The following is a 25,168-nucleotide window of genomic DNA, read 5'->3' on the forward strand; positions in this document are numbered from 1 at the left end:
GCTTCTTTTAACAGTATTACTCATTTCTAACATTTGGCCCTGCCCTGTTGTTTTAGTTCAGTGAACAAATACCCAGTGTTGATGTGTTTTGACTAAAGGAGCGATGCCAAAGTGACCGACAAAATGAGTTTCTCAAGTTTAATGGCAGCTTCTCAAGAAAAAAATCAGTTAACGCCTTACCAGCTTTTTCCATATGCTTGATTAGGTTTTGGCATAATCTCCACTAATGTTACAAACTCTGGGTCACTGCACGCCCTAACCGTGTCCGTTAATATCCACATTTCAAAAATGTCTTGAAAAACAACCTAATTGAAGAGAGAGAAAAGAAAGGTCATGAAAAACCTGAAGAGCCCGCTGTTGGAGTGTGAAATTTCCTAAGCCATGATAAGATAATTGCAGTGGTTATAACAGCGGTGCTGCTTCTTTTATGCTCGAGCTCGCTTATGTAATTTGTTATTTTTACCTATTAGAGGATCTGATCTGAAGGCTGCTGAACTTTTTTCTCCTGTTGTTTCACATTAGGCTGGCATTATTATGGGTCTGAAAAGAGCAGTGTGACTATCAGTCGTGATCTGTGTGCACATAACCTCGATGATTACGAGTTAATGTTGAGTACAGCTGAGCTACTATGTACTTTACGTCACTTTAAATTCCTCCTCCATACAAACTTTTGTTGCGTTTAGCTGCTTTTCTGAATTAGTGTGTACGATCAAAATACTACATTTTACCTTATATAGACTTCTGTTTTTCTATTTGTAAGTCTTCACAAAGCTGTTGCTCATTTCTGTCCCATCTGTGCCTGAAATGTTTATTCTATGCTCCAAAGATAGCCATATGCTTATTGAAGTAGCATGTTGCCTCAGCAGATTCCTAAAGGAGATTGTCAGCACTTCTACGCTGCTGTGGCCTGTTTGCATTTCTCAGCCTGTCTCAGACTGATCTTCGTGGTCATGGTAATGATTTCCCTTTTTCTATTTCAGATCCCCGTTGAGGTGTCACAGATCAGCTCTGTCAATCACCCGGTGAAAGTTGGCCTGTCTGACGCCTTTGTGTTGGTCCACAAGATCCAGCAGATACCCAGTGAGTCTCAAAATCAATTCAATGCCCTAAAATTTCTTGTGCATATTAAAATATCTGGATAAATCCACATGCTGTCTTTGCACCATGTTTGGAGTTCACATTGTAGAGTGGCTCTGAAAAATGGGATTCTGACTAGCTCATGAGCTACGTAGAGGTATAAAAAACAATTCAGGACTGGATCAATGTCTGTGTAGCATCTGTGGCAAGCGAAATGCTATTATATCAGATTTCAGGGTTTTTGTAGCAGCTCATTATAGCTCTTTATTTCTTTTAAAGCCTCTTTTTCTTAGTACTCAAAGTCGTTCATGAGGAAAAGTGAGAAAAACAAACTACAAAGCATAAATAAAACTGCAAATAAAAACAGGAGCTTAGCCAAAGGTTACATTTCAGTTAGTGTAATAAGAGTTTAACTTTGTGTCACAGCTCTCAGTTCAGCCTCGTCCATTTGGCTTTAGCTCCAGCTTGTCACCACCTTTTCTCCCCACTGCTCTTCAGCCTCAGTGGGCACAGCTCCACATCTGCCTGTTTCTTTCTTTCTTTTTATTTCCAGTTACTGTAATTTAAGCCCATTACATTTAAAGCAAATGCAGGAGAAACACTTCAAACCTTTTCATTCAGAGTCAGACTCTTTCGCTCTCACCGGCTCTGATTCAAAGTCTGCTGCAATAATGAGTTGTCAAAGGTGATTTATTCAGTAATTTAAATGGTGTTGTGATTACATCTGTGAAACTTGGATAGCGTTTATTTGTCAAAGTTAATATCTCGGGGCTTTTTTCATCCTTTCAGCGGCAGCTTTAAGTTCTCCGCAGTATGTAGTGAGAGTGGTTGTTTTGTAAGTTTAGTTTGAGTAAAATAAGTCTCACAAAAAAACACATCCTCTTGGCATGGTAAGAGTTTCCAACTTTGTTTTCTGGCATGTCCCAGGGTCTTTCATAGAGGATCTCTTTGCAGAAGGCTGCGGTTGGCACTGAGAGATTTGAATATCAAACCAGTTAGCACAGTCCTCCTAGACTTTATAAACCAAACTGTCTTTGATGCCTCTGACACAGCATGATGAAACCAATGTGTGCAACTGCTGGGCTGTGGAGTGATGAAATCTTGAATGGAAGCATATTGAGACTGAGGTGTTGTGTCGAACATAACTCGTGTCTCCGAGGAGTGTGTGTTCTTGTCTTTATGGCAGATACTTCATTTCTATCAGGAAAACCAGAATGCTAAAACAGTTTCGGTGGTGGCATCAAAATGAGGAAACTGTACTTCTTTTCGACACAGACGTATGTTTTTCTTGCCCATATTTAAATCATACAAAGTTGTTGTTGCACGGATCATATGTAGCTCTACTACTTGAAATTCGTCACGAGTTTCCAAACATTAAAGGACAAAGACAGAACCAAATCCTATTTCAAGCAATAAACTAAACCACAGCTATCCCTGACAGATTTTATCATCTATCATTAAATTCATTCCTCACTTTATATTTTGTTTTGAAACCTAAATCCTGCAAATGGGTTGTAAATAAAAAAACATTTTTAAAAACTTTCCTAGCAGAAAGGAGACAAACACACATTTCTGCTGCTGTACTTTAGATTTTGACCAAAACAAAAAAGAAATATTGTTAGATTCATAAAGACACAGCTTAAATTTTGATAAATTCACCACAGTGAATTTTAAGTCAAACAGATGTGATGGTTAAAATGCAGATTTTGCAAGTCAGTCACCTGATCTCGACCCAATGGAGCATGCTTTTCAGTTATTAAATACAAAACAGATGCAGAGAGACGCACAAGCAGCAACTGAAGGTAGCACAGGTAAACACAGTCATGCACATTGACATTGACATTGCAAAATTAGGATTGTGAATAAAAATTCCTAAACTGTTCATGCAAAATTTTTGTAAAAACTCCTTGAATTAAAACTGAAAGTCAAGACTTAAATCATATTTTTATTGTTTGATTTAAAATCCACTGTGGTTGTGTACAGAGGTAAAACTACAAAAACTGCATCTTTGTCTGAAAAATTATGAACCTCTTTAGTTTTAGTCCATGACTATTCAATAGCCATAGGAGGGCTTTTGTGAATATCACCCGTCTGCAGTGACTGTAAAGAAAATCAAACTCTTCCATTAGCTGAAACAAACAAGGCTTTGTTTTCTCACAGATGGTATTTGCAGAGTGCACTGACTCATGTCCATGTTTGAAGGAAAAGGGCAGTATTTGCATCCTGCACCTGTCAGTCCAAAGGGCCTGATGTGCTTTATAAACTGCACAGCAAGACTCTGTGGAGAAATTGAACGATATTGCCTGTACAATCAGAGATTTTTCATAATAATAAAGAAAACTATTGGAAATGACCTTTAATAGGGAAAAGGAACTAACCTTTAGAAAAAGAACAAATCAGCAGTAATCATGAAAAAATTAGGATGATGTATGGGAATAGTTTATATGTTACATCAAGTCTCCCTTTGTTCTTGCACATACAATCGAAGTGGAGGCTGCAAAATATACTGCTGATAGAGCAGTTTTTAAAGTGAAATCCAAAAAAATATTAGACTTTTGATCAATCTGTACTCCAGATCACACAACATGAGCCATGTGCCAACATTTTATATTCTGCGGTGACTATTTTTAGCTGATAATGACATTCGAACCCATCACCAGCTATCAGGAGAGAACAACAGCTAACAACAACACCTAATAGCAACTATGTGGCGTGATCTACTGGCAGTTAAACCCTGTAATCTTACAACTTAAAACCTTAAGAAGAGATGAGCTCTCGCTTGTCCTTTCCATTAAAAGGAAAGGACAAGAAAATTTGGAGAAATTCCTAAAAAAAAAAAAACATACAATGAATTGCTACCAGAAGTCATAGCATGCTATTCCAATCAAGCTGAACGTCCTGGTAATACATTTTGACATATTTTCACAACCTTGTCATGACAAATAAATAAATGTATTCTAATGGATGCTCCATAAAGTGCATTAAGTCATAATAATATAGGGGGAAAATGTAAAAAAAAGTTTGCCTGCAGCCAGTTAGATTATACAACATTATTGCATTTTTTAAGCTCAATGAATTTTTACCCATGGGCAGACCAACCCACAGCCCATCCAGTAAAGGAAGCGATGAGTGAATATATTTGTGGGTGTCCTGTGTAATTAACAGGTCAGATACAAGCACTTATTACAACACAGACTGTAATATGCTTTTAATGCTAGCTTAGACTTTATCATTAGTCACTCTTAAAATGAAGCCAAAACCACCTCAGCCATTTTCAGATCTTTGTTTCTGTACCTGGATTATTTAATCCGTGTAAACTAGAGAAATCTGTGGTATTCTGTTTACATTCATTAATGCTCAATAAAAAGTCTTCTAACTATTAAATCAGGTTTATAAAATGTGCAATTGAAAAAAGAAGTACAGTCCAGGTTAGCAACACTGTTTACTGTCTTTTCAGGATGTTTGAAGATAATTTAACTAAGCTTTTTTTTTTACATAATTGATGACGCATTTATGCAAACTGGGCTTTGTCTGATAGTATCACTGAAGGTAGCTAAATTCTCATTAGGTGTTATTTATGTTGTTGTTGAGACCAGGCTATAATTGATTTAATTTGTAGCTTCTTATCACCTTAAACCACAGATCGGAGAAGCTATACAGTCTGCCCAGACATCAGCAGCCTCAGGCTGTGGAAATGACCTCTCTCTGGCCCACACCACACCATTAGGCACCTGATAATCCTTTAGCTGTAGGCAAAAGGAAGTCAATCACCAGGGGAGCAGAGGAGGGGAAAGGAAGGGCGGTTGTATTCTCAGGTTGGGCTGAGCTGGCTCACATTTTGCTGCTTTGATCAGCCGTCCTGTCTGTAATCAAAATAAGCAGTCTGCAAGGAAACAGTGTCGTTCCACATGAGGGGCACAACAATTTCCACACCAAGAGTCTCTCAGTCAAGTGGAAAAAAAGGAACCTAGTGCAGAGAAGTTATTCAAATGTGTCAAATGCAAGGGTGTTGTAAAAGTTTAAAGGACTTTTGTTGTGCTATGTAACTGACTTAATCTAAAGAAGCAACAAGGGTTGGATTCAATTTCTTTGGATTACAAATCAGGATTTATCATACACAATGATAACAGGAAATAATGTGACAATCTTTGCCATACGAGCAATCAAAATTTGACATAAAGAATTTACTTTTTATTTAAGTTGCTTTTCCTGCCCCCTCTTCTTTCTAATGTACTGTGTGTTAACGTTGGCTGTGTTTTGAATATAACTAATAAGCTGGGCAAAACCAGTAATGTAAAATGTATCTAATTAGTTAGCTTAGCCTAGCTTAGCTTAGTTTAGCTTAGCAAAAGCCCAGCACATTAAAACCATAACTTTTTTGTGGGGATTAAACAATCATGTTACTAAGTGAGCTCTAGAGGTGCTGGTAGGCAGCAGGTTTTGGTAGCTTCACACAGAGTTGGGCTACCTGCTTTGCTAAGTTAAACTGAGCCAAGCTACGCAAACTATCTGGACTCTGTCCATGTTTAATAGGCAGACACGAGAGTAGCATCAGTCTTCACACCTCAATAACTTAATAAGCTTAAGCTGAATAGCTTTAACTTTAACACAGTTTTACCAGTTGGAAATATATTAGATTTTAAGGGATTTACTTGCTATATATATTCCACAGCCACAGTTTTATGTATTGAATTTCATTTTGTAGCTCATCGCCCAAGCAAATACAAGTGCGATAAAGAATGTCATGCATTGTGCATTGTCTCTGTACGCACTGCAGTGCACCTCAGTGCGATCCAGTACAGATTTACTGCTTTATTCCTGGGGCGCCTGCACAGAAAAGTCATATAAAAATCTAATTAGAGTTTGAAATAATCCATGCATTAACAGCAGGAAGTAGGGTTGCCAACCGTCCCTTAAAATACGGAATCGTCCCGTATTTCGAAACAAAAGCACACGTCCCGTATTGAGCTAATAAGGGACGCACTTTGTCCCGTAATACAGTGAGAATCAAAAGTAGTCTATAAATGTTTATGGAATTAACACTTTGTTTGAAAACATAATTCCCAGCCCCTCTCCTGCTTTGTGACCAATGAGCTGACAGCACACTTATGACAATTCGAGTATGACAATTCAGATTACCGCTCATCTCATTGGTCGAGGAAAGGTCGCTTGCGGAGAAAATACCGGAAGACAACAGATGACCATAACAAGAAGCATGGCCAACAGGGGAACAAACGCCGACACTGCGGTGCAAGTCTCGGACGACTGTACACCTAAAGCTGGGCAAACACTGTGCGATTTTTTCAGTCACGTTATTCAGCTCCTGCTCAAACTGCACGATTGACTCGCAGGGGTTAGAAGTTGGTAGGTCACGATGCAGGTCTCACACTATACCGCCCGATGCTCTGATGCGACCTGAGTGCTCACACTGTGCCTCCATAACATGAAGGTTATAACAGAAAATCTGTCGCTCTCTCTCTCTGTCTCTCACTCACACAGACACACCACCACCATCAACTTTGCTAAATTGCTAATGAAAAACATTGATCAGGCAGCTGTGATTGAGCAGCGATGTAGATCCAACTATTTTCACGGTTGTTGTGGTCATGATAATTTTGTGATGCCACATCGAAAAGGCTCGGATGAGCTTTCCAAAGTTCTACAAGTTGTGCCTCCATCGCTTGTGTCCAGATCACACGCTGCACAGCCGTGCTGCTCCGTCTTTTTCACCAACGTTTACGTTTGCGCGTGAGCAGTGTGAGCGCCTGTGGTGACACCCTCACGAGCGATTGATGATCGGGAGCTGGTCGTGAGGTGTTAATCACTTCTCTTTACCCCACGTATACTACACGACGCACGATGAAGGCCAAAATCGGTCCGATCACTCAAAAATCGGCTCAAAATGGGCCAAAAATCGCACAGTGTGAGCCCAGCGTTAGAGCAGCAATGTTTGTTCCCCTCAGAGAAAGGGAAGAATGGGAAAAGGAAAACACCTGGCTGGAAAACGTTAATATGGGCATGTGCAGTGAATATCAGCGCTATGTGGCCAGAAGTGTGATAATATAATTTATTTTGTGTAATAAACAACTGCAAGGATAGATGATTACAACAAATAGATGACTAATACATAAAAGTAATACATAGATGAATAATGATGATGAGTTATGATGCGTAATCATGGGAACAAGCGGGTTTACAAACAGGAGCAGCTGATTAGCATTAGAAAAGCTGAAATAATACCTCAACTGAAGCCAATTGTACTAAATGCACTATATGTGCACTGTTACAAGAATGTTTTTCTTTCTATTGTTTTCTATTATTTTAAGTTAAGCAGGACAGAGTTCTTTTAAAGAAAGATTTACTTATATTTTCAAAAGTTAAGCATGACAGGCTTCTGTTTAAGAAAGAGACCTGTTTTACTGTGTTAATGTTGTCATTTTGAGCTAAAAATAAATGGCTAAATGATCATTTGTTTCACATGTGTTCATATCACAAAGAATAGAATATGCATCTACTTAAATCAACTTCAAGTCAAATGGTTAAAAAAATAATTTCACACACAAAAAAAGAGCTAGAAAATTCACCACACTGGGAAGGGTGAAGACAACTGGGTCGCCCGGCCCTGGCCACGAGGTGTCCCTTATTTATTTTTCAGGGAGTTGGCAACCCTAGCAGGAAGGCACAATCATTATATTTGTCAAGCTACTGCTCTGGTCTTTTTTCCACTTATGGTAGCAAAGACGCATGGCCCAGACAGCCCATTGTACTCCAGCCGATATGAGTTATAGGGGCCAGAATGCAATGAGAGTCAATGATGTATCTAATCAATTGCTCCATCATGCCCTGGCTGATGGCTCGCTGTTACAGATGACTGGGAAGGCAGCCTTTCAACAGGGTCTGATTGATATCAGCTCCCGGGGGAAATTGCTACCGTCCATTGCCAAGTCGTGGTCTGACACTTTGGGCACAACGAGAGGGGAGAAATAAAGTGCTGTGGTAGCATCCCATATGACCCGATTCTGCCTCCCACTCTCTTTCCTCTTTCTATAGGGATAACTTGTCCCAGTTTTTATCTCGGGGTTTGGAAGATTTGCGATGGTGGCTTTGCTGCTTTCTCACTCAGTCCCTCTTTTTTTTTTTTCCTTCAAAATCTAGATGTGAGGCGGAGGACGATCTATGAGTACCACCGTGTGGAGCTGACTAAGACAAAGATCACCAACTCTACAGCTGTGGAAATGATGCCTTTACCCAGTAAGCAGAATTAATAGTAACAGTTTTTGGTTTGAGCAAATTCTTTATTTTTGTATAGGCTGTAGACCTTTTCCTTGGCCATGTGTCTAATTGGCTATTGACTGCATAAACTGTTTCCTCTTTTTTAACCTTTCTCCACTGCAGCCTGCTTGCAGTTCACCAGCTGTAGCTCCTGCATCTCCTCACAGATCAGCTTCAACTGTAGCTGGTGCCATCGGCTCAACAGGTTGGATATAAGAACATTTTTACTCTTACAAAAGACATCTTTTATTGTCCTTTTCACATTTCCACCTAGTATGTTCTCACAGGCAATTATTGTAGCATCTTTACCTTACAATATAAAGCACCTCGAGGCGAATTTTGTTTGTGAATTAGCACTAAATTGAATTGAACTGAACCATTAAAACTTGCCTAGCACACAGGCAAAGTGCACATACTTTTTGCCTGTGTAAATAAGAGAGAATGCAGCAGCTAATCTTTTGACTAGGCCTTCAAAGGGGTCTCGTGATATCACCACTCTTCTTCTCTTTATGTTGGCTTCAGCAGTTTTAAGCTACACGGGATAATTTTTAGGGCTCCACATGGTCGAGCACATGGGGGCATTAAAAATGCACTGCAAATTTATGAGATTGTCCCTCCCTCCAGACTCAAACTAAAGGCAGGATGTGCCTTTAGCTGTGCCTTTGTTGGCTCCTAAACTGAAACTGTCTCCTGTTAAACTAAAAACCTGTGGACACTCTGGATGCCTTTAAAAAGCAGCAGACCCATTCATCTTTTAAGACTTGCTTTTGAGGAGTTTTCATTGTATTTGTAATTTTTTTTCTCCATTTATTATATCCTTTATTTATTTTTACATCGTCATTTATCATAAAGCAGCCTAGCCCTAAAATACAATTCAATTTTCAATATAATTTTATTTATATAGCGCCAAATCACAACAGTTGGATTTGCATTGTAACCCTACAATGATACACAGAAAACAGAGAAAACCCCAATACTAAATACTAATACTAATAAATATGTAGAAGTTGTATAAAATATTTGTGCCTGCTGTGTAATTTTTGGCACTCACAGTGCCATAGGCAAGGTTTATACAAAGTTTCCTCAAGAATGGCCCATTTGTCTAGGAGGAGATGGTGAACAAACAAACACTATGATCATGATGATTGGTCAGTTAGGAATGATGCCCATGTCCAAACAATAACTAGACATTAGAAGCATATTTAAAGCGGAGCAGAACCCCACATGCCAGTATAAGAAGCAGCTGGTTGTGTTTGTTGAAGGCGAGTGCTGTCAGGTAGCCACTTTAAATTGTCTTCTGCTCCTCACTTCATGCCTGAAATCCAAAGTGACATCCCTTATACTCACAAAAAGGCATTTTACTACAATTGAAACTGGTACGTAAAAGCTAAAAATGGAGGTGTACACTGTATATACAACACTGTCTGTTGTTCAACACCTTTTATCATGAACGTGCTGAAGAAAGTTTTAATCTGACTTTTTTGGGTGGACCACAGTTCCATACATTAAATTGCTGAGTTTAACTCATTTGATTACATGTAAAATTTCTGTTTAATTGTATTATGTAAGCACAGTGTAGAACATTAAATGTAATGAAATCTGATCAAGTGAAAGTTACTTTATTGGTTTATCGGTCTTTTATCAGTTCCCAGAGTCAGAACCAGACACGGAGAAGCTGCATTCAGCTTTTATGCTCCTTATATCTGGAACAAACTCCCAGAAAGCCTCAGATCAGCTGAAACACTCAGTTTATTTAAATCCAGGTTGAAGACTCACCTGTTCTCAGCTGCATTTGAATAAAGCACCAAATCCACACTTTAAGCGTACATTTCAAAACTTACATTTAACTACTGATTTTATCTACTGTTGTGATTTTATCTGTTTTGATTTTATATACTGTTGTTTGTTGTTTGTTTGTTAATTAGTTAGTTAGTTTATTTGCTTGTTTTAATCAATTTTAAATCATGCTTTTTATTTGTTCTTGTTTCTAATGTCTCTGTAAAGCACTTTGAATCACCTTGTTGTTGAATTGTGCTATACAAATAAACTTGCCTTGCCTTGCCTTACATTCAGTTATATCAGATCAGGTCAACTAGTAATTGGAAGATTGAATGTTAGATTCCCAGCTGCTTCAGTCTGCTTGCCAAAAATCCTTGGTCAAGATAGTGAATCCCAATCATCTGTGCTGTCAAAGAACAGTTCCCAACTTTTTAGCTCGCTGTCTCAACAAATTTGCAAAAGCTCTCTGGTTCTAGACCATCAGGACACACAAATCGCTGGGAGGGTTTTGTCAGGCAGCATTATTATATTTTATTATATTTTTGTATTTTCTAATTATTTTTGTAATTTTCTTTAGCTTTAGGTAAGTCACTATGGCCATTACAATAGAAACACAGACAGAGATTCACAGTCTTGTAGACATCCATCCAGGGCCAGGGAGAGGGAAGTCTGGGTGTCTGCTTAAAGTGCTGCCCCCCAGGACTGAAGCCTTAGTGAAAAGCAAGAAATGGATGGAAGGACAGACGATGGAAGTTATTTAATTTATTGGCACTATTATCAAATATAGCCGTGAGTCTAATTGTACTTTTTATTTCAGCCCTTCTTTTTCAGCTTTCTTTGACCTTTTCTCTTTTAATATTTTTAATTTATACAATACTTTTAGAGGTCTGTTTATCCATTACAGTTAATGAACTGTTAATTTTCCACTTAAATGTGCATTTATTGTTCCACATATCCACTGACTACTGCAGAATCCCCCACGTGTACACTTCAAGTGGGTCTAGAGGGACTTGTTGGTAAAATTTTATCCAAACATATATATTTGGATCACAGATTTACATATAGTAATATAATGTGATTATTCTGAAAAACTTGTGTGTTAGGTTTTAATTTAATCAGGCAGCTTCACATTTATGCTACGCAGCAGTGGTTGTAGTCTTTGGAAGAGAAAGCGACTCACTCCGACATTCATTCAGTTCACACCTGTTCTGCCAACCTTTGCTCTACTTTTTATCATTTCAAACAAAAGTAAATATTTGAGCTGCTAAAGAAGTGTTGGCGTTCCTCCCCAGAATTTCCTGACAGCTGAAATGTGAGCTGTGGTGGGTTTTATTTTATCAAATAGAAAAGTCTGAGCTAAACAGACACCGAGGATAGATGGTGGAGGAGTTTATCTTCCCTGTAAGTTAAGGAAGCTTGGACCTGACTGTCAATGGGTGTCTGCTTTTCTGCACTTTTATTTTGTTGAAAATATTTTCGGAGATTGTCGTCAGTGTTTCGGGGGGTTTGCCGTTTGACCTTTCGAGCTACAATCGCTTCTTTTCCTGCGGCGCTGCATTTTAAACTCCTTGATTAGTGAGCGTTCATCTGCCAATCTTTTCCTTTGGACTAATTATTTATTTGGAGTACTTAATGAAATGTGTAGCTCTTCTGCTCTGTCCGCTGGGAATTGTTATTTTGGACTTCGAAGGGGTATTGGGAGTTGACTTCCCCTCTGTTTTGCATTTTGAATGCCCTCCCCTTTGACAATCTAATTTACAGTTCAATGATATGAAAAAGTGCTTTTCTGTTCAGCAGTTTATGGATGCGGTGGAGAGATACTGTACGCCTGTAGCAGGGATCTCATTAAGCAGCATTTTAATTAGCTTTCCTACTGTGTTAATATCTAACTGTTCAGCATCACTCTGCCCTTTGTATCCTTCAGCCATTTCCTTTGAAAAAGGCAAACATGCTTTAAACACGCACTAATTAAAAACTATGGCAGCCTCGCTGGCTCTGGGGGTTAATGAAAGAAGCTGAAATTTAAAGGGAACGTCCCTAACAGACTGATCGCACCGTGGAGTGCTGTGAAGGTGAGAGCCTGGCGCCTCTTTCATGCTAAGTTACAAGGTGAATCAGTTTGCTGTGGCTGATGTGGACTAAAGCGGGTTAATAAAGCATGACAGACATTGCCGTGGACTCACAGTGGGCCGTACGTGCCAGAGCCTCTGAATGCTGATGTGCTTAGAGGTGCAGGGATTTGTTTACCTAAAAAAACACAGCTGGTGTGCATCACAAATGGGTGTTAAGGAGACGAAGGTTGAATTTTAATTTGTGGTAGCCTCACACCAAATTGTTCCTCTATAGTTTTTATGTGAAACGGCACACAGGCTCACCAGTCTGAGATTTTAGATCTCAAAAGTCCTGCTTTACTTAAAAGTAAATTCTAAGCAAAGTTTACTAATGAAGCAAAACCAAAAAGTAATAAACTACAGGTGTGTTTTCATTAATCTAAGAGTAGCACACACATTTTTATTTGCACCTGTTCAGCTGCTCATTAACCCAAATATCTAATCAGCCAATCACATGGCAGGAACTCACTGCATGTAGGTATGTAGACGCCAGAGGATAGCATCCACTGCTTTGAGCTGACAGGAAGGCAACAGCAACCAAGGTGGGCCGCCACCCTGGGTTCCACTCCTGTCAGCTAAGAACTGGAAGCTGAGGTTACAGTTTTTACAGGCTCACCAAGATTGGATGATAGAAGATTAGAAAAACATCTGATTTGATGAGTCTTGATATCTGCTGCAGCATTCAAATGGTCGGGTCAAATATTGACACAATCAAGTTGACAAGAAGGATTTACACTTTGGGACCCTTAGCACCAACTGAACTTTTTTAAATCCCACACTTAGTATTGTTGTCCATGTCCATCCCTTTATGACCACAGTGTACCCATCTCATGATGTCAGCATCAAGCACAATTATCTCATACGGGTTTCTTGAGTTCTCTGTACTCAAATGGCCTCCACAGTCACCAGATCTCAATCCAACAGAGCACCCTTGGGATGTGGTAAAATGGAAGATTCACATCATGCATGTGTTCAGCCAACAAATCTGCAGCAGCTGTGTGATGCTATCATGACAATATGGTCCAGCGAGACTGGTCCAAGAGTTAAAACTGTTTTAAAATCATGCTTTTGGACCTTGTTGAATATGAAGAATAAAGGCAGTTCTGAAGGTAAAAGGGGGTCCTGGTACTAGCAAAGTAGCAAAGTGATAAACTTCCTATAAATACATTTCTCTCTAAAAGTAAATCACTGAGAGCAGAATGAACTGTCACCATCATCTAATGTTCCCTTTATAATGTTAAAGTAATACTGCTCTCAGGGGTAAACAGCCTATGCTGAGAGAAAACTACAAGCTGTTGGCAGAGAGCTTGTAGTTTTCTTCTAGGACCTTCCACAGTGGGATAATCAGCGAGAGAGAGAGAGAATTATCCTGACAGACATGTTCTGAAAAAGATGCATCAAAATGATTTGATTATATGAAAATTTAAAGGGTTAAAACAGTTTTATAATCATTTCTGTCATGCAAGGAATGACTCCCTCTAAGAATGAGTCAGAATGAAACCTAATATCACGATCCAGCCATCCTGCTGTGATTGTTGAAAACCTGAGCAGAAATATTCACCTCATGGGTTTATTTATATTTAAATGAAGCACCTCAGCCCATTTCTAATTAAAGCGCTGTGGGCTCGCTGTCTTAGATGGCAACCGGCTGAAATGGATGCCATTGAGAAGAAACAAAGCCACGAGCTCCTTTTAGAGACAGGTTAGACCAGACCTGCTCAGTAATATCGCGCCTCATTCTGGCTGCTCCGCTGCCCTCTCAGGGGGGAAAAGCAGCCGGGGGGAAATGGGGGATTAAGCAGAGGAATCTGTCTCGCCTGATTGAACAGATGGAGTGATTTTTTTTTTTGGGGATGGGGGTAAAAGAAATGGGATGATTAGAGAGGTAGAAAGATGAGAATGGACTTCTTCTGATAAAGTCATTACCATAACAATATGTTCTCTGGAGAAATGGGGCCTGCTGGGGATGCATGAGATCCTTTTGGGCTCATAGTGTCCCTGCAGCACAAAGCAGAGATACCACTGCTATCGTGCTTTGAACTGCCGTGTTTCTGCCTTGCGAGCTGGTCGTAGGTTGTTTTTATCCGTGTGCATGTCAGAGCGAGTGGGTTTCCTGCTTTGCATGCTAACTTTTTCTTCCACACAGAAAATCCTTTGAGAGCGTAGACAGACAGGATGATGGCGAGCTCACCAGCAAGCGAGTTATAATTTTTATCCTTTACAGCAGGCAAGATTAGTAGCTGTTGCCTCGATTGCTGTCTGTCTTTTCAAATTGTATGGTTACGCATAGTTGACTCAGCAGGACCCTTATCCCAAGGCCTCATGACCCCTTGAACTTCTCACTCACAGACCTTCGCACTTTCCCCTTTAAGCTCCTTGAATCCAAAGCTCAGAGGGTGGCAGGGAGTGGGAGGTGTAGATATTTTCTTCCCAGCTTGCTTCAAAGTCGACAAACCTGAAAGTATTATTGAGCTTAGCTTAAATTACACTATGAATGTTTAGAGGGAGCACTCAGCTTTGTTGTACTTACAACCATGAGGAATATGACTCAGCTTGGAAAATAATTATGCAGCGCTTTTTAGAAAGCCTGACAAGAGCCACAAAGAATCTTTTTAGGCTTGAAATGTGAAATTTGGGGATAGACTGTTGGCCTGTTTGGGATAGCAGCATCCTGAGTTTGATTACAGTGAGAACTTTTGTTTCATTTTAGTCTTCCTTTTTCCTTTTCCACTTTGTTTTCCATTTCCATGTTTTCCATGGAAAACTCAGAACAGCTTTATTGGTGAGGCCTTGCAACAAAACAAACTTAACACACGTCTGTAACTAAAAAACAAGGACAGGCTCACGCAGATAATATATACACAGGAGTAGATCGGATACATTTGTGGAACACAGCTGAACAGAATCTGACTGTCGAGACAGGGGAAGCAAAACTGAACATCACACACACAAGACAAGAGACTGTCAAAATAAAACAGGAAGTAACACACACTGAGACTCAGACTAAGACAAGTGAACTTGAAAGTGAGACTGGGGTTAAACAGACATGGAGACATAACAAACCAGGGACACAGTTGGGGAGACTGGACATAGAAAGCAATGAATTAGTGCCGTCGGCGTTAATCTCTGTAAAATGACGTTAACGCCATAACCGCATTAACGCTGCAAATCTCCGTTAGCGAGTTAACGCGGATCGCCCCGTGCGTGGGGCTGCACGGCGATAACACGTTAACAAGCTAACCGTGCTAACGCTCGACATCACCATTCAAAAAATATATATTTTTTTGTTTTTTCATTTGTAGCTAGAAATTACTCTGCGAAATTGGATATGACAAAAAAAAGTTTTGTTCATACATAGCACAACATACTGTATAATCTCTTTTAATTCTGTCCTTGCAACTTTGTTGGAGTTATCAGACAGCTCTGACCACCGGTGTGCAGACCAACTAATGCTTGGCCATATATACTCTGGGTTTTGATTTAAAGCAGGCTTGCAGGCAACATCGAAGCTCTTGACTTCTGGTTTTAAGAGTAATGTATCCTGCTTGGCTGTGATGGGTACCCTACAGCAGTTGTGCTCCAAACACTGTTAGTTATTATAAACAGTTAGGATGGAGCCCCTCTGCTGGATTAACTAAACTGACTATGACTCTAAATCTTTCCTGCTTTATGTTTTGTTTAAAAAACGGTGTATGTTAGTGTGTTCTGAAAATCCTCAACTTTGGTTACACTATATACATACACTATAATCCCACTCCACTTCCACCTTTATTAGACTGACATATGTGCTGTTTCCTCTGCTCTCAGATGTTCCACTGGCTTTGACCGCCATCACCAGGACTGGATGGACAGTAGCTGCCCAGATGAGGTGAGTGTCACAATAAGCAGCCTTTACATCATCATACCTGATAGTGATTTCGACAGTTCAGGATGGTGAAACATCTAAATCTGTATCAGAAACATAACAAAATGTCTCATCTTTCAGACCAAGGACAAGATGTGTGACATCGCAGACACTACGTACCTTTACCCTTTCACCACCACGGTTGCTGCCAAAACAACACCCAAAGGGAAGGAGGCCACTGCGGGCAGGGAAACACCCTCCACCTCCCACCCCCCCACCAGCGTCCCCACTGAAGGTGAAGTAGAAGTAAAACGTTGGATCGCGGCCACAGAGCATATTGTGCTGTGATCGATGCTCCATTCTGGCGAGATGTTAAATGAAGTGCATGCTCTGGAGCTGCTCTTTATTGTTATTGATGCATTTCCTGTTTTGCAACATGCACAAGACACACATTTTGTTTAAAGAATACATGAATATGTGCTGCAGCTCTCTACTTAAAAACAAATGTTCCAGATGACAAGCAGCAGAGCGCTGTGCTTGTACCAACTTTTAAAGAAGCAGATCGAATTAGGACAAATCCCACCAGTCGAAAATGGAAGCACCCACACAGACCTGGGATCATCTCACATTGCTAGCTCAGTCTCGGTCTTTCATGCCTAAGAATGTGACAGATCTGTTGACACTTAAAAATATTCTCATCCCTCTGTTGTTCTTTTCAGTCATTTTTCAGGTTATTTATGAGGCGTTTTGCTGTTTGACTCTAAAGACTAATTTTCCTTTTTGAAGCCTTAACATGAGTATATCAGAGGGACAGCTCAGGCTGAGGTGGTTTGGACGTGTGCGGAGGAGAGATAGTGGATATACTGGACAAAGGACGTTAAAGATAGAGCTGCCAGGTGTGAGGAAGAGGAAGACCACAGAGAAGATTCATGGATGTCGTAAAGGAGGACATGCAGAGGACTGGTGTGACACAAGAGAAATTCAATACAAACAATATAGAGCATTTTCTCTGAATTAACCAAAAATGTCTTTTATACATAGAGGACATTTTGGCTACCAGAACTTTTCCGAACATACCAGAAGATAACCAGTTCCAGATCAGGTTACCATGGTGATTTAACCAGGTTAAAAAGAGAGCCGCCTTCGCGATACTAAAACTCTGACTTAAAGATCACTAACCCGTTAGCGTTGCTTCGTAGCGCACACCTTTGATCAAAACACAGGTGTGTTGCGCCTCCTTTCGTGAAGACGGTATGAACAAACGGTCGCTATGGATCGTTGCATCACACACATTTCCTCAACTTGTGCAAAGGTCGAGAAAGTCACGTTCCTTTAATATTGCACCGCAAAGTATTGAGCACATGATTCAGTGCAGGGAGATGAATCCAGACCGCATAATCTCCGAGTTATTTAATGCAAATCTCTGTGGAGGCAGCAGACAGCAGTCTTTTGCTGATGATAGGAAAACGGCCAAGGTGTCCTCTGGAGTTTGTTTACTCCCATTTCTTCGCCTCCAGAGATGCCAGGGTTACGACGAGTCGGTTGAATTTATCGTGCCAATTTTCGGTTCGTTTCCCTTTGTATATTACCTTTAAACGTTTTATTTCAGTAAACAGCCAGTTTATCTTAATCAGCTCCAGATGTGAATCGTAAGTGAATCAAAATGATAGGAAAGGCCCACCTACCCTTGTCTCTATGTATGTCACCGTATAAAAACACTGTTTATTTTATTATATTTTTCATACAGGTAAATCTCATTGAAACGCGAGGTCTCATTTCTAATCAACACTAAAATCACACAGCTGGTACATTGTGTGGTGGTTTTTTCAGTTGTCTTGCTTCCATGTGATATTTTTTGGAGCTCTATCTTTATTCAATTAAAAATCGTACCTTGTACTCATTAATTAATTAATGTGGGTAAAAAAATTATAAACGTGTTGGAGTAATAACTAACAACATGCCAGTACTCAACCCCATTTGTCTGTACTTAAAAGACCAGGCCAAAAATTTGATGTTTACTTGTTCAAGTGGCTCAGTAATTTCCTGAAATAGCTGGGAATCGTAGGTTTTAGTAAACACTACTCTGTGTTGTGCAAAACGCATTTTTGTGGCTATTTGGAGGAATTTAAGTCATCAGGATGGTGTGTCGCTCATAGACTCATGATAAACTAGAGTGTCTTTGTTCATTTGTGTTATTTTTCCATAGCTTTTAGAAAGTAAACACATAGGAATATGACTTGAACAGGACGGAGTTTAAGTGATCTGCCTCGCCTGAGGGGACTCGATGGAAAAAAGGTGTAATTAGGGCTCTCTGGAAGTTTTTTAGTTAATGGTGTGGCTCAGTAAACACAGCAAAACAATCTTTCCCAGTCTCTTCTATTGGCTCGTGCGAGGTCAGGGCTTTGTTTGACCTCAGATGTTCTGACTTTAAAGTCTAAGATTAAAGCTAATCATGTTCTTGTGGGTTATTACTCCTTTACAGTGAAACCCTCAAAGTGTCTTGAAAGTCTCCAGCTTCCTGCAGCAAATTCTTGTCCATTTGTTTTTGTCTGTGCTGTTCTCGTTCTGTTCATCTCTTTTATTTTGTGCTTCTGGACGAGCTTTAACTGAGTTTAAAATTTTTATTTTCTAACAACTAAATCTTAAAAATGGTCCCCAAAAGTGTAGTTAGACTAAAAAGACTTTCCAGTGCATGTCTGCAGTGTTTCTGTGCTCTACGTCTCGATCTCATTTGTCCTCCATTTTTAATTTTTTTATTGAACTTTCTACATTAAAGTCTGGGTTATCTTTTTATTTTGTATTCCCCCCCAAAAAAGAAGCATTTCTTTCATGGCTAACTCCGGCAGTGGCCGACCTTTTCCATCGCACACCCATTAATCATCTCGTGGGGGCTGAGTTTAAATGTCCGGGCCATCGCGGTCGGGGTGCTCGACGCGCTGCTGTGATGAGGATAGATGCGGTGAGTTCACGAAGGGAATGGGAAAAACGCCTCGCTGTGAGGCAAAACACAACGAGTTGTCCCACAGATCAAACCGGGGCGTGGTGAGAGGCCTCGCAGACAGCATGAGGAGTAAAATGCACGGCGTGCGTATGTGTTAGTATCCGTGAGTTCAGGAGGTCGTGCTGCGGTGTTCACATTTGTTATCACCCACGGTCTGACAGTGGATCAGTTTCGCCAGCTATCCCCTCACTTGTCAGCTGCAGGGGTCAAAGGTCAGCTTAGATTACAGGCTTGGTGGCTCATGCAAAAGCTGCAGGTTGACATAAGAGCGAAGGAGGTAAAAAACAGACTGGAGAGGATGAATGTGTCTGCGTGGGTGGAGGCTTGTTTGGGTGTAAGAGATGGAAACGTCTCGTCTTTCACTCTGCTCACGTTCAGCTGTACTTAATGCCTCCCTCTGAGGAACTAGTCACTTATAAAGTGAATGGAATTTTTGCAGTAATATGTATTTTAAGCCATGATAGCTACACGGCACTGGGGATAGTTGTAAAAGCAATTTATTTCCCACCTTCCACTGCATGTACAACCTCCGGTAGAATTAAAGCAATGAAAAAAAGGTCTTACGTCTTACCAGGTCAGGTTATTTGTTGATGTTTTTCTCCACCTTTTTAAGCCCTAAACACCTCATACTTATTTAACATTAAATCAGTTTGTCCCCTATTCTATAAAAAGATGTGTCTGCTAGCTTTCTCCTTTTTTCCATAGACTTTAATGTTTTATCAAAATGACTTCCAACACAGGGGAAAGTAATCCGGGCAGCGAAAACAAAAGGACAAATACAGGAAGTAAAACTAAAATCTAGCTACCAAAATAAACTGTGGAGTAAGAACATGGGGAAATTAGGACTAATTAAAAGATTGTAATATTCTCTGGGCACATGTGCAGCATGTATACATGAGAATAGATTACAAAAAACAATGCTTTTTTAATTTTAAGTGCTTCCGGGTCATTTATACTCTGTACGCCTTCACCTATATAGACATTTCTGTGAAAGAAGAGCATGTAATTGCTTTGTTGGCTTCCTCGTACAGAAACAGTAATATCAAATTCACAACCCTAACTCTGCTGCGCGACGTGCAGCCACTTAGAGAACAATATCTTTTAATGATTCATTTCAGTCGCTAAAATGCACTTGCTTTGCTCTTTTTAAAAACTGAAATCCTTTCGAATTAAATCATCCGGTGAAATGCATCTGTGTGATGTGTGGGTCAAATTTGCATAATGTGAATCCTATGGTGTGTGTAAATGGCTGCTACCCTTCGAGGAGAACTGGGTCATGCTACATTTCCATATTTCACATGTATAGTTAACCCCAGACTGCTTTTATGTGCCGAATTGGGAATGCTAAACCATTATATTCACAGCTTTCATTTTTAATAGGATGTTAAATATAGTGAAAGAAGCTTCGGCTCATTTGGGACCATCAGCGAGTTGTTTATGTTGTCAGAAACAAACAACAAAGAGAAATATTGATCATTGTGTCTGATGCTCGTGGTTCTTTCTGTTTTTGTCTCCTCACAGATGACACCAAGATCGCTCTGCATCTCAGAGACAACCAGGGTAGGTCCCCGACTTTCCCTTCTGTGCCATCCAATAACTGTTGAGGTTAAGCCGCTGCTGCTTCCTGTTGTTTTTATTATTGTTTGTTTCTCTGTCTCCTGGTTTGACTTTACCGCTGAGGCATCTGTCCCTGATTGCTTTTTTATCTTTTGGGGGACATGTGGCTCAGTCAGTTGATAAACTTTATCCAGCAGCTCACTGTAATGCTTTATTGTCCTCTGTGGGTCCCAGCGATCAATTATGGTGTCTGGACCAATGCGAGTAAAAACAAAATAGAATAGAGGCAGTAAGCCCTTTGGCCCGGTTGGATTTAGTTAGCATCATATGAAAAAGAAAGTTGAGCCACTATTAATTTTAAGGGGAGATTCAAAACATCACACTGTCATTATTTATTTAACAAAATTTAGGCCAAAATGCAGGAGAAATGTGTGAAAATGTATTGCTTCGTCAGTTTGCTGGTGTGGAGCATTCAGGTGTGTGGTAACACAGTGCCAAAACCAAAACCCAAAGCCTCAGACTACAGGGTTTAAGTTCATGACTGTACAATTAGGAATAAAACAAGTGTTGCTTATTTGGAAGGGTTGCCAGGAGAAAGCCTCGTCTCTCTAAAACGAACATGGCAGCAAAGCTTAAGTTTGCAAATCACAAGACTTGTTTAACAATGTCTTTTGGACTAAAGTTGAGATGTCTGACCATAAAACACAGCACCATGTTTAGCAAGACACACCCATCAGCATTAACACCTCAAACCAACTGTCAAGCATGGTGGTGGACTTATGATGACTTGGACTTTTATGCAATAGCGAGTTGATATTCATTAATTTTACAGTCGCAGCTGTTGTTCACTGCTGCCACCTACATGCATCAGTGCAACAGCACAAGTGACTCATGTGATTTCCTGTTTGGCTATTCATTTGCTAATATTGTCTCATAAATACTAAGAAATAGGATTATTCATAACTTCCAGCTGCTGTTTTATCAAGTGAGGAGTTATGATGTTAAAGTTAATTCACCATCATTATTGTCTTAGAGCCACAGTATTATAAGTCTAGCTGCTTTTTGTAAACAGTGATGTCTACTGACTGCTAAAGCAGAATTTTCTGATCCTGTGTAAAATGTTCTAATGATATGAGATAAAAACATGAGAACAATGCCCTTTCAGCATAAAATGTACATAAACCATGAACATTTATAGTCATACAAGCAAACTCAAAACATTCCAATTAGACTTTCGGGGATTCAAAACCATCCAAACTCCTGAAATGACTTTGAACTCCATCAGTTTTCGGAGATAGCCTCTCAAATGTTTCATTTCCTGCTCGAAAGAAAATGGAAATCCACGGCTTCTATCACACTTTCATTACACAAACGCTGCATGTTTCCCATCACTTGAGCACTCTTGTGCTGGCGCCTGGTGCTGCGATGATATCTCTTTGCATATTTTTCATGCATCTACCCTTTATCGTCGCATACCTGGCAATGGTGTTATTCAAGGTGAAGCTAAATTGTGAGGAAAGGACTGAAACATAAAAAGCGAGAAATTATATTGGCTTTTCCTCTGTATTAATTGTATTGCTATTGTAACGAGTGGGTGTTTATGAAGTTGTATTTAATCAGCCTGCTTCCTGTCAGTTTGTCTGGGTGATCTAGCATGTTTAACTCACATCACAGCCAGGTTTGGTCTGACCTTGACGGTGACAGGAAATGCTGAGGTGATTACAGCTCCAATAAGAGCCAAGATAAGAAACAACAGGAGTGAGACGCCCTTTTTTCAGGAGCTGCTTCTCAGCGCTACTTCTCCCCGACTCCTATTTATAAAAAGGCTGAATTATAGGTCTGCTCAGTTTGTGTTGTTGGCTTCCTGAAACCCATTAGCCAAGTGAGAGAACAGTTGTACTCCCCTGCGCCAACCGTGGCACTAATGTGGAGCTGAAAATGAACAGATTGGCTTGGTTTCCTCTGGTCTCATTTGTCCTCTCTCAAAATCTCTAATGTATTTTATTGCTGTCTAAGAGCTCTGTCGTCCATTAGTGCTTAGGACCTAGCAGTCATAAGGACAAAGCTAATGAGGAATGAATTCGATGTGCTGTACACCTACCACTTTGTCCCTATCCAACTGTACTCCCACCATTACAGTATTCATATACTATATTTTCACATTATATAAAATACTTACGTATTTTAAGCCACGTGTCAGTAAACTGAAGTATTTCTATAACTGAAGTTACACCAATGTAAGCTCTTTTTGTGATTAAAAAATAAGAACATTTAAGAATTATTTTTTTTTGCAAACTTGATATTTTGTGGTTGTTTTGTAGACAGCACTGGTTCCCAGCTGTCATTTCATACTCCCAGCAAAGTATCCAGTCAGACAGGCTCAAAGACTCCTCTGCCAGCACCACCTCTCATCTTTAGATGTTCATTTGAGCCTGGAAAAGTACTATATTCAGCTTATCATTAGCAGTGGTACTACTTCATAATACTCTCCATGTATTAGTGATCAATAGAAACTGTTTCCCAGACTGCCAGATAATTATTTTAACAGCTAGCCAATGATTTCCAAGTTTTTATTCTCAGTTTTAGCTAGCTACTTCAGCTGTTTATTGGTAGGTTAGCCAACAGTTTCATCTGTATATACATACTTTGAGCAAACAGTTTCAAAGTGTGGAATAGATCAAGCTGTCTGGCATTATAGAGGTAATTAAAATCATCAACAGTTTATGGTCCAGTAAATTCATTTTAATGTGTATGATTCTGAAAACAGTTATGAAAAAATACTTTATGTGCCCCAAAAGGTTGATTTTGTTCCTCTGGACGTAGTGTTTTCAATGGGAGAAACGTTTCATTGAAATCTTGACGCATCTGGATGTCCAGATAAACAGAATCAACCTTTTGGGATTTACTTACCTGGATGATTGAGCATGCATCAAGGCAATGCTTTAGGTGCTTTGATTATGTCAGTCGTGCACTATTAAGGTGTTTAAGTATGACTACAGTTTTTGCCAGTAAAACATATAAATGTGGGTTTTTTTTGCATGTTTCCACAGTTTTTCCACAGTCTTTAGAGTCTTGTCCAGCTCCACTTTTCACATAATACATCTGTTATTGGACACATGGCTGCACATGAGTCTGGAAACCACACAGAAAATTTTGCTTGTTTCACCAGATCACTATCACCCAGTGTATGTGATATTTTGAGGCCTTCGCTGCTGTCTTATTGGCTTAGACTCAGAAGAGTCCAGATGAAACTCTCTGTGCCAGAGCGCTGTGCTCCTCCAGGGGTCGGACACTCTCAGCTTGCATTCTGCTGGTTTTTAGCTGCTAGGCTTTTGATTTCTCATTATGCCTACATCTCGGCTTAGCCACATGCCCCTCACTAACCTTCCAACACCCCCAACTAACAGCTTGTCGCATCGTTTGGACTTCCAGCTGAAGCAGGAGATGGTTCTGTGCAGCTCCAGCGGACAAACGCATGGGAAAGTGTCTTGTCTCTGAGAAAAACAGAGCATACTCAGATCATGTGTTTACTACATTAAACGCAAAAGCAAGGATGTCAAGCAAGAATCCCGACTCACTGCCTTCATAGCTGATTGACGAACGATGGACACAGTTGGGTTGTCAGCATTGCCGGCCATCAGTTGTTTTGTTTCAGCACAGCAAATTATCCGTTTGTTGTTTTTATTTTTCATTCCCAGTTATGGTGGGCACATAATGTCTACACAGACAAACACATTAACAGTGAATTCCCACACACATTGCACAGATTTGATTACAACCCGAGTACGCCGGAAATCAATGAGGCAGAGAGCCAGGGGAGAGGCTGCTTGGCTGACAGGCCGAGTGGTGGGTATTGCTGCTAATTAAAGCCGGGGAGGAGCCCTGGAGATGTTGCCAGGGTGGCACAGAAGGAGAAGAAAAAAGCTTTGTGAGTACACGTGGCCTGAACCTGCTATAAATCTGTGTGAGATGAGGTACAACATGAAGGCAGAATCCTTGCTGGGTTATGTTCTCTGCTGGGACACTGTTTTCTGTCATTATTATGTGTATTCTTCCCTCTGACAAATCACAGAGGAAGTTCTCTTAGTTTTTGTATTTTTGTCTGTGTGTGTGTTTTGTGAAATTGTACCCCAAAGATGAAAACTGAGATTTCCCAGTAGGTTTACAGGCTACTGTGATCATCTTCAAAAGAACTCTCAAAACACCTGCTGGGTCGACTTTGAGGTCCAAATATAAATCTGATGAAGTGCTTTACAGACTAGCGCTGACTTCCAAACCCGGCTGAAGGACCGATCTCTTATGTAGTCACTACTTACAGCCTCTTCGGTTTGCAGTGCCACGACTTAAGGCTATAATAGGACTTTATCAGCAGCTATAGACCTTCCTCCTCCTCCCATCAGGACCAAACACTGCTAACCTTGGTGTGGGATTAACTCTTACTCGCACTTATGGGAGACGAGAACTGCTCTTGAATGCCTAAAAAGCCTTCAGAACAATCGTGCCAGAGACTACTAAAGAGCCAGTTGC

At 40.2% G+C, this 25,168-nt stretch overlaps 1 protein-coding gene across 1 annotated transcript in view; it reads left to right on the forward strand.

The window, feature by feature from the left end:
• plxdc2b (plexin domain containing 2b) overlaps positions 1-25,168 on the forward strand; it is a 123,066-nt gene that overhangs the window by 94,927 nt on the left and 2,971 nt on the right. The window contains exons 7-12 of the mRNA XM_086306454.1: positions 981-1,080; positions 8,233-8,328; positions 8,473-8,554; positions 16,047-16,107; positions 16,225-16,378; positions 20,606-20,644. Of these exons, the coding sequence (XP_086162580.1) occupies positions 981-1,080; positions 8,233-8,328; positions 8,473-8,554; positions 16,047-16,107; positions 16,225-16,378; positions 20,606-20,644 (532 nt within the window). The remainder of the gene's footprint in view (positions 1-980; positions 1,081-8,232; positions 8,329-8,472; positions 8,555-16,046; positions 16,108-16,224; positions 16,379-20,605; positions 20,645-25,168) is intronic.

This window comes from Aulonocara sp. 'chitande type north' Nkhata Bay, linkage group LG9 (genome assembly GCF_057382095.1).
Source record: "Aulonocara sp. 'chitande type north' Nkhata Bay isolate Kocher_YH1m ecotype deep benthic linkage group LG9, A_spYH_male_GT1.1, whole genome shotgun sequence".
NCBI classification, from domain to species: Eukaryota; Metazoa; Chordata; class Actinopteri; order Cichliformes; family Cichlidae; genus Aulonocara; species Aulonocara sp. 'chitande type north' Nkhata Bay.